Here is a 17,327-nt window from a genome sequence, read left to right as displayed (position 1 = left end):
AAGTAACTGGCTCAACCTTCTCCCAGCAAACGAGCCTTTGAGGGGGCGCAGTGATACCCCAGGCCTAAGGCTGCTCTCACAGCCTCCTCCAATGCGCTCTGGCCATCTGTGGCCGTGTTGGCTCTGGAGGGGCACTTCCCTGGCGAAAGCAGGGATTCTGCAGCGAGCTCGGCCTGCAGAGACACTGGGATTCAGGAGCCGTCTCTGGAGGGTTTCATCGAGGAGCAGAGGACTGGGTTCATCCTTCCCACAACTGGGCTTGAAGTACCCTAATAAGCACTTTAAAACATTTGCTCAAAAAGGATGAAAAGGTGAGGTGCTGCCAGCACCCCGTGCCGTGGCACCCCTAACAACGCACCAGGTGTCATCGGTCTAGGGTTAAATACGCCAACACTGCCATGGTCTGCAAGAGATAAAATGACAGTTCAGAGAAAGAGGCGTCCCCGCTTCTACTCTAAGCAAAAAAAGTGCTTCCTTAAAACGCAAAACAACCCCCAATTTGCCATTAATACTGCACTCTTTATCTCAGCAGCAAAGGATTTGCTTCCTAGACAAGGCATTAATACCTGAAGCAAACAAGATGAGTAAATTGCTACAAAATGCTTTCCCTCACCAGAGTTCACAAAACGTAAGCCAGCTGCCTCACCATCTTTCTAAGCAAAATCCTTGTTTTTTTTCCATAAAAAAAAATCACATCACCTCACTTTCAGTCAAGTTCAGGATTATAACATCAGCTACTTAAAAAAATAAAAATGATCTGGATTGTTATCCCCCTGAATGCACTCGAGTCAGAGTCACTGGCGTACGGGCCTCGGCGCCGGGAGGAGAGGCTGCGTGTGGCTGCATCTCCCCCCGCCCTTAGGATTTTTTTCCTACAACTGAGCTTTGTGGTAATTTCCCTTCCAATCCATCTGCTGAAATATTTGAGGTTAGTGTTGTGTTGGAGGTATGGGCCACCAGCCCTTGTGTTTTAAAATAGATGATATAAAATACTGGCAGGACAATTCCGATCAGGAGCATAATAAAAACTGCGTTCCACCACTGGATGCCACAGTCTGCACCATTACTGCTCTCCCGCTTCCCTGACTCGGGCAGCGGCCTCTCCGGTGTTTCCACGCAAAACTCCGCATTTAGCCGAACCTCCGCCTGCACCGCGTCCTGAATGCTCTTGTCAATCCCCTTGAAGTAGTCGCTCAGGTGTCCACCGTCAGCAGAGCTGCTGGCACCCTCATCAGGCTCCGGTAAGTCCACGAGCGTCAGGCCGCTCTGGGAGGGCGCAGTCGGGAGCGGCCTTAGTTCTCCGCCATTCTCCGTTAACAGCCCGTGGGTCTTCACGGGGATCTTGATGGACTTCAACGCGTACAAGTCCTGTTCCCGGATGAAGTTGTTGACGCGTTTGATATCCGCAACCTACAGAATCCAAAAAGGACACGAATATTACTGTCGGACAGCCCAGTACAGAAGCAGGCAGCAGCTACAAAAGCAGTGTGCAAGGAGCAGCCACAAAATAAAAGCAAGCCCCGGCTGCAAGTCGCTCAGTGTTTTGCAGAGATTTCCCAGCTGCTCCAGGGATGCTCCGGGTCCTGCAGGATAGAGACGGTCCCCGATTAAACCAGTCTATAACCTCCTCTAGTGCTCTCGTACCTCACAGGCTGTATTTCTCTCAATACTGGTTTTCCTTCCTTTTGCTTGCTTTACCCTTCTCTCACTTACTTTCTAATTCAAGTTAAGGCAAGAAGAGTCTTTATAGCAGATCCTTTTTAAAACAGTTTCCGTACCTTAAACAATGCACGAGTGTTTACGGTGAGAGGACAACGGCAGTACGAACAGGCAAAACCCTCCCCCTGCTCTGGAAGCGATTTCAGAGTGAACAGAGCTCTGTCTTCAGAGCGTACGGCAGCTTTGAAAGCAAGATCACAGCCTGGCAGAGCAGGCGAGCACCTCTCCCACACAGGCACCAGCACCCTTTGCTGGTGTTCCCGAGCACCCCCCCTCGTCTGCCCGACACCAGCCCCAAACAGCTCATTTCTCCACAGTCGGTAAATGCTCCTGCTGAAGGCATTCTTACGGCAACAATCTCTGTGCATCCGTGGTCACCTCTGGTGGTTCGTGTGTAGGGTCTCCATCTGTGACCAGCATTCCCTCCCAGCTCGGTGATGCAAACAGCAGTGAGAACAGCAAGAAAGAACAAACCATACATACGGTGCGAGTCACAAGGACAGCTGGTATCAAAGAAAAGACAAAGGCGAGGCAGCATTTCTTTATTTTATGTTAAATAAAGAGAAGACAGCTGAATACAGTGGGCACTGGCATCAAGTAAGTTCATGCGCTTCTCAGCTGTCCTAAATCCTCTGTCAAAGAAAATGAACAGGACCGTCAACGTGTGCGAGGAGCTCTCCAAAGCAGCCAAGGAGACATGAAAGAACCTCGAGGGAAAGGCTGGAGGATGCAAAACAAAGAAAAACAGCAGGACCCCAGACCAAAGAGAAAGGCCACACAAAAAGGTTAACCACCCCTGATACAGAAGAGACACAGTATGAGGACTGGGCTCGCAGAGGAGGTTTGATTTGTTCTTTCAGGAATCTCGTAAATGACTGTATGAACTGCACTCACAAGCTTGGGGCTACCAGTGAAACTGGGGAACTAAGAACTAGAAACCACTTTACTTCCCAAGCAAACACGTAAGTGCCATCAGTGGCAACATCATTGACAGTTCAGGGCAAAGATCTCCTTGTAAAAGCTAACACACCGGTACACCGGAAGGGAGCTGAACACCTCCTGTGCCATTCCAACAAACGTTCAGGGCTACTTGCAGGTTGTGCTGCTGCCAGCTGGCTGCCAGGAGCGGGCAGGCACCACCCCAGCAGCAGAGGAGGTGCCCAGGAGAAGGACATCCTCCTTCCCTGCAGGGAACTCCCATGGGAATTCCCAGCGGCTGCCTCTTTCCCTGCATCCCCCCTCCAGCCCCCCACGGGCTGTCAGGGAACCACACATCAAGCTCCTCTACCCTGCAGTCCCCAAAAGGTGCCACGTCTGCTATGTCCCAGCCAGGGAGCAAGACTCCGCTGAAGGGCAGAGATGAGCCAAATGCCTGAACCTCACACTTACCCTGCAAAGCCTGAGAAATTGGAAAATGGGACGTTTAATTTAGATCCTAATCTGGTGCCCCTGAGGCGAAGGGAATCCTCAGCTGCTGGTTCAGACTCCTCACAGCTTGCCCCAGCCTAACATCAGGACTTAAACCCTGCAAAATTATTTAGTTATGAAATAACAATCTCACCCAAAGCCTTCCAACTGAGGTGGTGCTTCAAGTTTTGGTTTTGTTCCAATGAAAGCAAATTATTGGGACAGTAAATATCCCCTGCAGTGTCTGCAATCAAACGCTGCAATGTTGTGCTAAGGCTCTAGAAACAGAAAGTGGAGCAGCGCTCACAGAAACAGCAAACAAAGCTGATGGGAAGAATGCAAGAGCACTCGGCTGCACAAACCATTTAGGCTTATTTTCTGTACTCATTTTTTTTGGCTGCAGTGAGCTCCTCTTGTCCCAGCTAAGAATGATGCCAAAAGCAGGCCAGGACTATAAATGGTCAAGAGTAAAAATGAGAATTTTAAAGTGCGTTGCATCTCTGCCAAGTTATCTGTGGCACACACAAAGCTAGTTGTTGCCCTGTTTTAATACTCCCACCCCAAATAGGCCCTGGCAATTTTGAAACCAATGATAAGTTCTCACTGATTTCAAGGAGGAGCTCATCCTGGATGTTTTCAAACACGGTCGCATATATTTATGGCTACAAATCTTCCTCACTGATGTCCTGGTAGCCTTTCAAGAGCTGCTTAATTGTGCAAGTAAAACAAAATACATTAAAATTGATCAGTGCCAGTCTGTCAACAGACAAATACGCAGACCTCCAATAACAAGGATTTCTGGACCTCTTCAATTTAACTGGAACAAGTCAGAGGTGCCCTTTCTGGAAGGGAGGGAGGCAGCAGGACAGTTTTTATCCCGTGGGAGGAGAACACTGACTACCTGGTCCCTCCCCATCAGCTTGCCTTCCCCACTGGGCAAGCCCAGTGCCCTTCATCAGGGCAGGCAGAGTAGATCTACCTGCACTCGCTGGGGCCGATGGGCTCCGGGCGCGGGGCAGCAGATGAACAGTCATGGCAGGGGCAGGACCAAGTCCTCCCGAGTTACAGTACAGGGGGCACAGCAGGATTTTTCATGCCATAAACCAAAAGAGTTGCTCAAAATCTTCCTCCTCTGAGTTCACCGAACTGCTGTGATTTGACATAAGTAGCAATAATGATGCAATTGCTCCTGCTTAGAGCTGAGCATATAGTCGTGACTACAAAGTCAACTGCTGCAGCTCTGAGTTTTCACGTTCTACCGGTGCCAATCAAGGCCTATTCAAGTCCTACCAGACTCGCTTCTTCACACGCATCAGGCTCGTCAGCAGAACCTCGAAGGGTTTCTTTTTTGTTTTGTTTTTGTTTCTAAGGGAATGGGAGGGGAGGAATTGTCGCAATTCCTCTAAGCCCTCTTGCTTCAGCTGCACCACACAGCTGTGTGGTTGAGCAAGACAGACTGCAATGGTATTGCAGCAGTTGAGCCAGTACCGTATCATTATCCCCATCCAGGTCACTGTCCAATGGTTTGCATCATGGAACTTTTTAATCACACTCTAGCTTGCAGATAAAGGAGGCTCTAAAAATACAGCTTTTACTGCTAAACAACAGGGTACTTCTAACGTTCAGATCAGGTAATTAAACTTTTCAACAGTTTTTCCATAAATTTCTCTGCTTTGGGACAAAGAAAAACGTATTTTGTAGTATGTTCCAACTCCAGAGAAAATTCTCTGTGCACACACGCTCCCTGCTGCCTGCGGATGGCTGAACCACACACATCTGGGTACGACAGCAATCAAACCCCACATACACCTGGACTCTGTGACCTGAATTTTAGCATTTCTCCTTCTCTAAGTCCACCTCTGTTAGACTTAGACCCTCCTTGCAATATCTAAGAGCATACCTTTAAAAAAATAAACACACACCCCCCAAACCAGACCTCATCAGACTGGCGCTTCTTTGCACTGTTCAGTTTGCTTCAAAAGCTGTATGATCCTTGAGAGCAGGGGGCTCTCACTCTCTTCTCTGTACTCCGGCTTCCTACTCTTTGCCGTCACTTAAATAATCAAGTACAAAGCATGACTGCTAAACTGCACTTAGTCACTCAAATTAAACAGGAAAGCAGGTCGTGCAGGGTGTGGGGTTGACAATATCTTCCTAGGCTGTGAGCTGAAGAACTCTTTGTTGTTGTTGTTGTTGTGAGTTTTTTTGCCTGTCTCCAGCTCATTTTTACCCAGATATTGACCATGGATGAAATATACAGGGACAACACTTTTCTAGTGTCAAAACTGTTAGCCAACAGCACACCCTCCTGTAATCCTGGAAACTAAGCTACACGTAAAACAACTCTAAAGTAATTAAAAACAGAGATAACTCTTACTTTACAACCATACTGCAGGGCTAGCTTGTTAAGATTATCCTCCTCTGTAATCTCTCGTTCCAGAAGTACCACATCTCCAACTCTGTCCCGAGAAGTGCTGCATCGCTGCTGCTCCTTGCCTCTCGGTCGCAATTCCATAACATTGAGTTCCTCCTCTGATGACTCCTCTGAATCAGATCGGCCATTGGGAAACACGTACACCTGCCTGCCTGGATAGTTGTGGATGGTGACAGGAGCCTGGAAGGATCTTGTCCGGCTCTCATTCAGCCTCATCTTTTATACCGGCACCTGGAACAAAACCGAGACAATTTCCTTAATACCAGTGTTTATTTCTTAGATCTAAGATTTGGGAGAATGGACAAAAAGCACGGTAGTTGCACGCATGCACACACACACACACAAAGCTTTCCTTCCACCCAGATCTTCTGAGGGGCAAACCCAAAAGATGCCACTCTAGCAATGACAGAACTACTAGAGACCTTATGAACACAAGCTTCAACAATGGGTAGATTATTTTCAAAGCTTTTTTTTTTTTTTGTCTACCTGTGGACAAACCACTATATAACACTACTTTGCTACATATCTTAAATATTATTTTTTATAACATAATAAAAAAAGCATTAAGGAGTCCCTTGAGCCAAATGTCTTTCATTATGGTAAAAAAAATAAATCCATGAACCACATCAGTTCTCCTACCAATAAGCATTAAAAACTGACCAAAATTATCCTTTATGTCACCTTTCCAGAAGTCCTTAGTTCTCTACACTTGTAAGAAGCCACATTTTAATTTCACGGGAGTGGACCTTTCTTTTTTTTCTTTAAAATACGGACAGCTCAAGCCACACTTAACTTCAACCTGAATGACAAGGTCATTTTGTTGTATAAAGGCAAGAACCTGCCTGAGCACTTTGTTTTAATTATTCCTAGGCCTACAGCAGCAAGTTGTCAGGGGCAGGCATAGCTAAGGAACCCCTCCATTCTCACACAACCCCATTGATCTTAGTATTTTCAGTCTACCCATCAGGGATTCTTATGGTGAAACCACTACCATTTTATGGGGTTTTATTAGTATTCAGCGCAGCACCCACGGGCTACCGGCATGGTCACATCTGTGCTAGAAGAGCTTAAAACTGAAGACCACGGTCTCCCTGGACGCTCCTGTGGGACACCTCTGCCCTTCGGGAAGCTGTAAACCAAGGGTGCATGGGGTGCTCTCCTGACGCTCTTCCCTTATGGCTTCTCCCCAGGGAAGGCCAAAACTCTTCCCCAGCCCGGTTCTGGCCGCCCCACACAACCCCACCCCCCCCGCCCAGCAGCCCTGGGTCGGTCGCCCCGGGTCCCGCCCCGCACCGACACACGTGGCGAACCGGGTGCCGGTAACCACCGGGAGGCAGGAGTCCTCCTCCCCGCGCCCCCCCCCCAACCCCGGGATCGGCGCTCCGCTGCCGGGCCCGACGGCGGCGCCTCCGCAGGGCACAGGGAGGCGGCGGCCCGCACGCAGCCCCGCTCGGGGTCGGCGCGTCGCTCCCCTCATCGCCTCAGGCGCCCCCGATCCCCCACAGCGCCTCAGGGGGGGCCCGATTCCCCTCAGCGGCCCCCGACCCCCCTCAGCGCCTCAGGGGCTTCCGCTCCCCTCATCGCCTCAGGAGGCCCCGACCCCCCTCAGCGCCTCAGGGGGTCCCGCTCCCCTCAGCGCCTCGAGGGGCCCCGACCTCCACCAGGCCCCGCTCCCCTCAGTGCCGGAGGGATCCGGGCCCCTGTTACACGCCGAGCCCGGCCCTGCCCCGCTCCCCTCAGCCCCGCGCCCCGAGAGGCGGCCGGGCCCTGTCCCCAGCCCCCCGCACTGACCCGCCGCTCGCCGGCCATCGGCCACACGCACCAACCTAGCCCCGGCTCTCGACCAGCTCTCCTCCCATTGGCTAGCAGCGCCGGAAGGCGGGACCTTCATCCCCCTCTGGCCAATGAGCGACGGGAATGAGTCGTAGAGCACGGTTGGTTGAGCGGTCAGCGCCGGGGCCTGTTGGCTGGAGGGCGGGCCCCTCTTAAAGGGCCCGCGCCCCCGTTCCGGGCGGGACCTCCCGGAGCGCTCGCGGGGAGACAATCCAGGTCTGCGGATGGTATCGTCGTAATTAGATACCTTATACTGAGGTTACATACAGCTATAATAAAGTTTCGGTTATCACCTTGTCAGCATGTTGATCACACACACACACACGCACACGCACGCGTGTATCCCATCCATGGTAAACTTGGGCCAGTGTTGGGAGCGTGAGGAGCTGCTGGGAGGTCAGCCCGGCCCTGGGGTGCTCGGCGGGACTGGCGAGGGACTGTGGGCACCATTCCTTTCCCCTTCCCCTTTCCTTTCCCCTTCCCCTTCCCCTTTCCTTTCCCCTTCCCCTTCCCCTTCCCCTTCCCTTTCCCCTTCTCCTTCCCGCACTGGTGTTTGGTGAGGCCGGTGCCTGCGGAGCGGCTGCCGGAGCTGGCGAGGGGCATTCTGCACTGGTATGTTTTCCTTGGCCCCTCCTGACTCGTGGCTTATGTTTAAAAAACAAACTCAGGACAAGCCTTTAACAAGTTCCACATGCAAAGCTTTGCTGGGGTGGGGGGAGAGGGGAAATATTTCCCCATAGCTGGCTGCAGGAATTAACCGGGCACCGCTCGCCCCAAGGGCTGGCGTGAAGGTCTCCTGGGAGGGACAGCCCTGGGGCTTCGCTCGGCAGCACGAAGGGCTGGTGGGTGCTCTTTGCCCCAAAGGAGATGGACAAACCTACTTCTAAATTAAATTAAAGCTGAGCGCAGTTGCTGGCTATCCCTTTGCCTTCTCTCCTGCAATCTGGGTGCCGGAGGCAGGGAAGGCAAGAGGGGAGAGTATTTCCTCTCCAGCTCTTGGGTCGGATGCAACATCAGTTGGGAAATGTCACACACTCCAGAGGAAGGAAGGCTCCCCCAGCTTGGACGTTTTTTTTTTAAGCAACAGCCATTGCTTCCTCACGGCTCTCGCTTGCCCACACGTCTTCGTGGGGCTGAGTGATGTCGGCAGGGCTGGAAGGGCGGTGGGAGAGCGGCCAGGCAGGACTGTGGCTGAGCCCAGCTCCTCCCAGCAGCCAGGACGCCATCCCCACGCAGGTATTATGATTTCCATCCCTCTAGCCCTGGGCCAGATTGTCTTCTCGTGAGCAGATGATTTTGGGGCTCAGCCAGCTTACGTACTTTTCTGACCCAACAGACGATGGATTTACTGTGCTGGAGAGGGCTCTACAAGCGTGGGGACTAGATGAGACGTGCCAAAATGCCTTCCCTGAGCCACTTATAATCTCTCTGTGACTACTGAGGTTCAAAAGTCACAAGCAATAATCACACTTTGTCAAACAAATACAGATTACTCAGGGTAACCTGCTCAAACCTGGAAAATACTGCTAAGGTGATCTGGAAACGGGGGGGAAACAACCAGACTTTGCTGACAGAGCTAAGTCTGGGTTGGCTTACTTTACCTAATTGTCATTTACTGCCTATTATTCTTCTAACTTTTAAATTATCAGGAAGAATTATTAATTAATCTCATAGGAAGATACCAGGAAATGTAGATGGGAAATTGCTTCATCCTCCAGCTGAAAGATCCTTACAGAATCCTTATGAAAAGGCAGTTTTCCCCCAACTGTTGGGGTGAAACAGCTGGTAAGAAAATCAAGCAAAAAAGTTTTTAATAGTCAGACTCAAAATCATTTCCCTTCTCAGATCTGTCTACACACATCGTAAACATGAAGCACTCGACCGGCATCAATTGATTGGGAACGGGTAATCTGTCACCGAGATTTAAACATCCCCGCACAGACAAATCTGGAGGTTTCTCTCTGTCTCTGACACGTACTGACCTCTTTCCTGTCTGTCCAGAACGTCTTCCAGCGGTCCTAAGGGAGAAAGAATTCAAGCCTTAGAACAAAACCTGCCAATTTAGAGCCTTCCAGGCCTTCGTTATCAAGTGGAAAGGACAGAAGAAAGGCCTGTTTCAGTTCTTTTTTTTGCCTTCATGGGCATTTACACTGCCAATTTGCTTCCTGCCTTTCATGGGAAATTCAAACAGCTCAGGACTTTTTTCTAACCGTCTGTGAAAGATTGTGCAGGGACCAATTCTGCACTACTTCATGGAAAGGTCCTTCACCTTACTTACTTCCAGGAACCTGACATACAACTCTAGTGGTGCCTAAATAGGACCTGGATGGATCTTGACAAATCCACTTCAAGTAGGACACGGAGAAGGTCCCAGTCTATTTTCTGGTGGTTTCTAGACTTAAGGCATTACATGGACATAAATCACCCCAGCACACTGTTTGCCTGGAGCAGTGGGACCCCAGGGACCTGCTGCTGTTGCGGTCCCATGAAATGACTCTGCTCTCCCTCCCAGCAGCGTGTCTGCAATAAATCTGTGCTGCAAAAGGATCACAGTCCCTGCGAGAATTTACAGCTTTAAATATGTATCGTTCTTGAGCTATAGGGCTTTACAAGATTCCCTTTATCTTGGCCTAAAATTCAAGTGGCCAATGTGATATGTTTTACCAGGAAAAACAATAGGGAAATGACTGAATTAGTGTCCATTCACTGGGTGCAGCCCTGCCCCTTCTGCCCTCTGGGACCTTCAAAACATCATCTTTTACCTTAAAATATTAAACTTGTTCTCACCTCAGCAAGAAAAGTGCTTCTAACAGAGTGTGATAATTTTACTATTAGGTAGTTAATCCAACAAGGATTTAATACACTGGAAAAAGCACCACAACGGGAAGCTTTTCAAAATGTTTTAGGTACCTATCTGCTTTTTCCAGGCTTTTTCAGTGTGAGCATCCCCCGCGGATCTTTCCAGTTGCAACAGCTGAAGTTCAGCCTTGTGTCACTTCCCGGCAGCTTTTGCTGACTCCCCGGCCTTTCCCGAACCACTTCACTGCGCAGCAGAATAGCTCAACTCCGCACCTCCGAACAGCTTATCCCTCCTGGTCCTCCAAGCTCAACTGCCAGGTTTGTTCAAACCAAAGTAGAGAGACGCGGTGGCACGTGAGCAATCAGCAGATAACATCATTTCAGACCTGGTTCCCACCTGAACTGAGGGACGCGTCTGCTCAGTGGCTTTGTTACTGCAAACGTTACTCCTTTCCAGTGGCCTTGCCGTGCCGCAGCTCCATTGATGCAAACTCTGGTCAGGACGAAGAATATGAGAATTCTTAACAAGAAATAAATGTCCGTTTTGTAGGGGAGCGGACGTTGGCTCTGGGCCAGCTGCATGGATGATGTAATCATTCCAAATAATTGGCATATTTTTGTTGTTAGCAGATAGGTTGTGAGAGCTGCAAAGCCCCGAACAACTGAAGTCTGTCTGGGAGCTGAATGGTTCAGTCATTACACACACTCAACCAACATAAGGGTCATACGTCCCCTGAATTTCAGGAAGAAGTCCCCCTAACCCTGACTTAATATCAACGCACAGGGCAAAAGAACTGAGAAAATCCATTCATTTTCACATAATCCAAAGCTGCAATGTGTCCAGTCAGCATTCACATGGATGCAAACTCCTTCCCAGGGAACATCAGAGTTAATCACTTTGTCATAAAGAGACAAAACTTTAATGAAGGTCTTGGTTTGGGCTTTCCAAAGAGGACATGATCTAGAACAGGGCTCTCCTCTTCTATCCCTGTGAATTCTCTTGCTCAGATCCAGAACTGTGGTTCTCTTCATCACTTTGGTTTTGCCCTTTTTTCAGGCTCACTTCAGAAGAGTTGCAAGTGTCAGACACATATTCCTTGTGCCTTTCTTTGCTTCTCTTTAAGCAGCCTTCTAAGCTCTGCAGTAAAATCTAATAGTTGGATTTCCGATCACTCAGTGATAGTCTGCTTTCCACCCTTGGGAAACTACTAACTTCATGTGCAACTCATAGAAGGCATTTCCAGTCTCTCTTGCACTGGTATTCAATTAACTCCCCTGCCCGGAGATGGGCCGTTTCACACATCCACGCACACGTTGCTCATCGGTGCCAACTGATGCTCAGGCTACAGCTGCTCAGGCTGGAATCTGATGGTTCCCAACTGTCCAGGACTAGCAGGAGTAAAAATCGCAATTCATAAATCACCAGGGCAATCATTAATTGTGACTTGATCCGTGATCTGGGATTAATAAAAGCAAGACAGAGTAAAATCATTCACCTGCTTCCTTTACCATATGGGCTATTAACAATAAAAATGTAGAATGTACAGTCAATAAAGGGTGAAGAAGAGGACCCTCACAAGTAGCGAACTGCCATCCTGACACTACAAACGGCACAAGTTAAAAAAATACTTCTTGAGCATCTGCTTCTTAGACCAACCAATTATGCCTGTTTAATTTAGCATATACAGGGGAAGGCTCCTAAGCACTGTGAGGCAATAGGAATCTGCTGATTTTTCTGATACTGCCGAATTATATATAAAAAAGGAAAAAGATGAGTATTCCTTTCCATCTTTATTTCGGTGTTTCCTAGTGGGAGACTGGGAAGGCAGCGGTAGAAAACCACATCCATGTTCAGGACATGGCATTATAGAAATTGCCTCTATTGCAAATAATTTATAAATGCTGGGCTTTGCTCTCATTTTTGGACTAATGTAGCATAACCAATTTCAGTGAAGTTACCCCCTGTGCTAAGGCAGAAGTATGAGCCAAATATAACAAAATAATACTCTCCCTGGTGTCTGCAGTGACTAATCTTATGTGGGTACTGTGTGTACATTTGATTGAATTATATACACAGCAATAAGTTTAAGAGGTTGATACAGTAGGCACACAACGCGGGGAAGAAAGCCTCAGTTAAATTAAATTAATTATAGGCATATACTTAATATAGTTAATTGAGCTATGGAGGTTACTCTGAGTGCACATTCGGTAGCATTGGGTTACACCTTGCCACTTCTAATGGTTTCTCCTGCTGGAAGCAGGATTGTCTTGCTCAGCAGGTTCCAAACTCAGCCATGGGCAAGTCCATAGAGGAGCGCTACCTGACTGCTCTGGAAGGGTTTTGGGCTGAAACTTAACACTCTCAGGAAAGAGCGTACGGTTTAGGTGGTCACGTCTGGGAAGAAGCACAAAGGAGCAGCCCCGAGACCCGGCCGACAGCCAGCTTCACATCTTACCTGCGGGGGCATCGCTGGCTCAGGGGTGACCCAACCTGGATATGGCCTATGCCTTCCTTATTCAAGGGTAACCCCCAATGTGACACCCAGCCCAGCAGCCCCCACCTAGCCCAGCTTTCCAAATGGCCACAGCATGTGGCAGACACTGTGGCTTCTGGCTCTCCCCAGGTAGGACCCTCTTGTTGCCTGCAACGAGAAGAAGGGTTTGTCATCCCTCTGAGTTGGTGTGTGAGGTGCTGGGTACCCTGTACCCCTGACTTCTTCCACAGCAGAAGCACAGCCCTGGCCTCCACCCTCGCAAGCTTTTCCTCCTGTTTGTAACACATCAGGTGTTATAATAAAGACGCAGCTTCATCATTCGTCTCCAGCTCAGACATCAAATTACTCCCACCTACGAGGACTACATTTGCAACGCTCTCACGTACGCTGCGACTCTTGGGAATGAGACTTTTATCTCAGGAACCAGAATGCAGATCTGAGCAGCGCTGCTGTCTCCTGGAGGAGATAACGTGTCTTTGCTCAGAGACCTAGTTCTGTGCTCGCCTTCTATCACGCAGCACCATTTGGCAAGGGCTGCCTGGTTTATGCGACAGCAGACACTGAATTACTTCAGAAAAATGGAGACTTATTCTTTATATAAAAACGAATGACTAATTAAAAGTGGTTTTAAAAATTTGCAGTTCACATTTTCTTGGGATTGTGCCAAATTCTGGAGCCCATACTCCACACCCTGTCCTTCTGGAGGAATTTGGCTGGGGAAAGCACTGTAAGATTTGTTCCCTTTCCTCTCCCTTACTCTTAAAAATCCCTCCCCCTGCCTTCTCCCTTCCTGCAACTGGTAAATTGTGAAGAACAGGAATGTTCCTGGGAAGAAACCCAGGCAGAATCGCATTCAGAACAAGTCAAAGATTTCTTGCATAGCTGAAGCATGTGTTTGCAATCCCCAATTGCCGGAGCACGTAAGCCCTGCCAGCGCATGTTGTTCCTTTCAGATGTTCTCAGAGAGCTCTAGGCAGCGTCCAGGGCACTCTGTGGACAACGTTTAGCTGAGGCATTGCTCCCTGGCCCATCTGTTAATGGTGCCAGAGCCAAAACGGCTCTCGGTGAAAGGACAGCAAACAGCCAACCCCACCTTTCCAAGAAGCTGTGTTAGCGATGTTCAGAGCCATTGGTCTGCACGACCCCCCTGAGCCACAAACTCCATTTGGGCCAGTGAGAGTTTGGTCACTGCTACCAACCTATCACCCCAGGCTTCGGGCAGCTTCCAGGACTGATGAACTCCGGAATAATTAGCATGTGCAGACCCAACAAAGTACTGCCCAACCAATAGATGTCCAAAAGGGAAATTATAACTGTTGGGAAGCAGCAGATATAGTAACTATAGCCTGTTCTCCCTTCTGCTGGACAGGTGCCGCTGATCCAGAGGGAATGTAACTCTTCCAAGAGGTGCCATTTAATGGTTCAAAACTGGAACCTGACAGGGCCAAGAAGGATAGGCGATTGGGGCTGGGACACTGGTTAGAAAAACACAGCTTCTATGTATTTGTGAGGAAGCTTTTGTCCTTGGCACCACGCGGAGCGCGGTACATTACAGGAGCACAAAGTGAGTTCTTGCTCAAGCTGGTGCTGATACTGGGGAAAGGCAGGTTGATGAAAGCATCACTTGTCTTTCCAATGACCTTATCATGTGAGCTCAGCCTGCCAAGAGCTGTCTTTTGCTCTGTGCTCCTCGTGGTCTGAGCCAACAAGCCTGAACGCGCTGTGCTGATATCTGATATCGTTCAGCGTTGCATGGCAGCCTCTGAGTGCTGCACACGCATCCTTTTGGAACGGGACGATGACGCCTCCGTGCTTTGCTGCGTATCGCATGCCTCCATGCTGTCTCCAGCTTGTCTCACTTCCAAACATGTCCAATCTGAATTTGCAATTTTTTGAATATAAGGTGCCCCAGGGAAGGCCCTGAGCTTGAGGGAGGATCAGAAGAGCCAGAAGGGTCTTCCAATGCAAGATCTTTGATCTCAGTAGTGGAGATGCCGTGCTGTGCTTGGCCTGGCTCTCCTTCACTCCCAGATAGGGTTCCCACATCTTTACCAGTGCTTGGCAACAATAATGAGCAAGTAACACGTGGGGGCAGCAGCAGGCTTTGCTTTCTTGTCAATCTGGGAGCCTGTGGTTGTAGCATCCTTGCAAAGGTCTTGCAGAACTGAGGTGCTCCAAGATTTGAGGGTCACTGCCCTGGGCACAAGCCCAGAGTGACAGCTACAGCTGATCAAACTATGGGAAAAGCATGTCGTAGGAGAGAGGGGCTTTGGGGCCCCATGGGACAGGATGTCAGCCCTGAAACCTGTGCTTTTGTCATTGCATCTGGTCCTTCTCCAGTTCCTGCAGTCCCAGCCTAAGCAGTCCTGCGCTCATGTTACAAAGCCCATTAAACAGGCAGACAGTTACAGCATTGTCTGCAATAGCAAATATGGCTGGAGTGAAAATCCCAGGTCTCAGTTCAGATTCCACTGCATCCCACTGGACAAGCCTTGCTGCACTTGATGCACTACAGGCAGGACGGAGCCCTGCATGTCCCTGTCAGCGAGGGGAAATGAGAAAAGATGCTCTTATCTGACTGAACCGTGAAGAAAGATGCAGGGTTCATCTAATATCATTTCTTCTCTTGGAGACTCTGAATGTTCAGGTAGTGGGAAAAAGCCTTGATAGCTTGGCTGTGAAGGTCTTAAAAGCCAAGTTTTCAGAGTAGGAACATTTCAGTCAGGGAAGTGGCCATAATTTACACAGCAAGGCTCTGCGATTTTCTGGCAGGACTATTTCCAGAACAGGGTGTCTTTTTTCCTGCTCTGGGTGAGCAGAACTTCAGGAGTTACTTGTGTACCTAATATTTGCCTGGTCGCTCACATCCATACTCTCCATTGTGTCAATAATCTGGCATCTGAGTGGTATTGGCCCAAGCTGATGCTGGAAATGGCAAGAAATAAAAAAAAAGCCAAACAGCAAAAGCCAGCACAGTCACCACCACTGATGATGGATTAATTATAATAAGAGATGGGAAACAAAACAGCCCTGTGTGCCATGAGTAATTAAAAAAAAAAGTCAGATAAATGCCCAGATAGGAAAAGGATTTTTCTGTAACTGAGGCTGCTACTTTAATTGGAAAATGCTGTTAACACAACTGCCTGACCGAGACGAGTGCAATAACACAGCAGGGCTGTTGCAGATCTGCAAGTAAACAGCCGAATTGCATCTCTCAGCTTCAATCTGTGGATTTCTGAACCCAAAAGAACAGCTTTAAATTTAAAACTTCTGTTGGAGCTCATGCTTCAATTGGGCTAGGTGCCAGAGCATGCAAAGTCTTAGGGCATTAAGAGTCTCATGTAGATGAAAAGACAGTGGGGAGTCATTTGAGTTGGCTGGTGAAGCACTAATCTATAGCAGGATCTGCCTTCATCCCCTTTAAACCAACTTGTGGGAAGGAAAATTGGGAAAACCGACATTTTCTCACTTGTAATTGTTACAGCAAAAGCTAAGGCTAAGCATGGCCCTGAGCGAACACCTGTGTCCTGCACACACCCCGAGCTGGCTCTGCCCTTTCAGTAACTGGGCTGTGAGGTAGCTCCTGAAAATGCCCAAACCCACTAACTGACCACCATTAAGGACATCCAAGCTGCTCTGTTGGCAGTTGTTTTCCATTCACTTCAAACCATAATCTCAGGCAACCTTTAACCACGGGAAAACAGGACAGGTTTGCACTTAACCTTGTTCTTCCAAGGACCTTCCAAGTGCTTTATAAAGCTGTAGCCAAGCAAGGCCATAATGGCACCTCTGCTACTACACAGTGGTTCCCTGAGTTACAGGGAAGTGAACTGATTCACCCAAGGCTGCACGATGTGTTGGCATGTTTGGCACAGCTCAGAATCCCAGCTTTCTGGGAAGCTGGGGTGAGCACGCATTAAGCGAAGAAAGATGTGTCTGGCTGTCAGTAAAGACTTAGAAAAGCTGCAATTGCAAACTGTGAACAGTAGCAAAGTCACACAAACAGTAGGAGCATAATCACCAGGTACCAAACAAAGCACAACTAGCCAATTCAGTTTCTTGCAAGGAAAAGGAAGAAGAGCAGAACAATGTCTTTTACTATATGGGTTGTGTCCCTGCTGGTTAATGCTGCAGCTCCCTGTGCAGGCAGGCCTTAGATGGACAGGCTGAGAGTAATTACCAGGAGTCTATGCAATTCTTTTCTGGGACTCTTCACTGCCAGAAGCTGCTTTACAATATTCCCATCCATTTCCCTAAGTATCCAACAGATTTGACAAAATTAAAGAAACATGGGTCTTGGGCTTCAAGGCCACTGGGAATTCACTAATCAGGTTCCCAGCTGAGCTGAATACAAGAACATTGTCAGCAATAAACACAGACGTATCTTCTCGAATTGGAGCCATGGAATGGGTATGTGCTGGTGGGGAAACCTTCGCCTTCCCTCTGGATCTAATGGAGGTGTCCCTGCCCATGACAGGGGGGTTGGAACTCGATGATCTTTAAGGTCCCTTCCAACTCTAACTATTCTATGATTCTATGATCTTGTTCACCATAAGAAGGGCCCCAGTGGGCAGTGGGGGCTTTTATCATAGTGCCAGGGAGGACAGAGCTGGCCCTCAGTGGCTGCGGGAGCCCTTGCC

General features: G+C 48.9%; 1 protein-coding gene across 1 annotated transcript; it reads right to left on the bottom strand.

Annotated features, from left to right (window-relative positions):
- LYSMD4 (LysM domain containing 4) lies at window positions 1–5,791 on the bottom strand. Its single transcript, XM_074156335.1, has 2 exons — window positions 5,504–5,791; window positions 1–1,410 (listed from the first exon to the last, which is right to left on the bottom strand). Exons 1-2 carry the CDS (start codon window positions 5,774–5,776, stop codon window positions 859–861), a joined length of 825 nt encoding a protein of 274 aa, XP_074012436.1. The 5' UTR covers window positions 5,777–5,791; the 3' UTR covers window positions 1–858.
- Window positions 5,792–17,327: the final 11,536 nt, after the last annotated feature.

The sequence above is a fragment of the Numenius arquata genome, chromosome 11 (assembly GCF_964106895.1).
Source record: "Numenius arquata chromosome 11, bNumArq3.hap1.1, whole genome shotgun sequence".
In the NCBI taxonomy this organism is placed as follows: Eukaryota; Metazoa; Chordata; class Aves; order Charadriiformes; family Scolopacidae; genus Numenius; species Numenius arquata.
The sequence above is the reverse complement of the archived record's forward strand: the minus strand, read 5'-3'. Positions and strand labels throughout refer to the sequence as shown.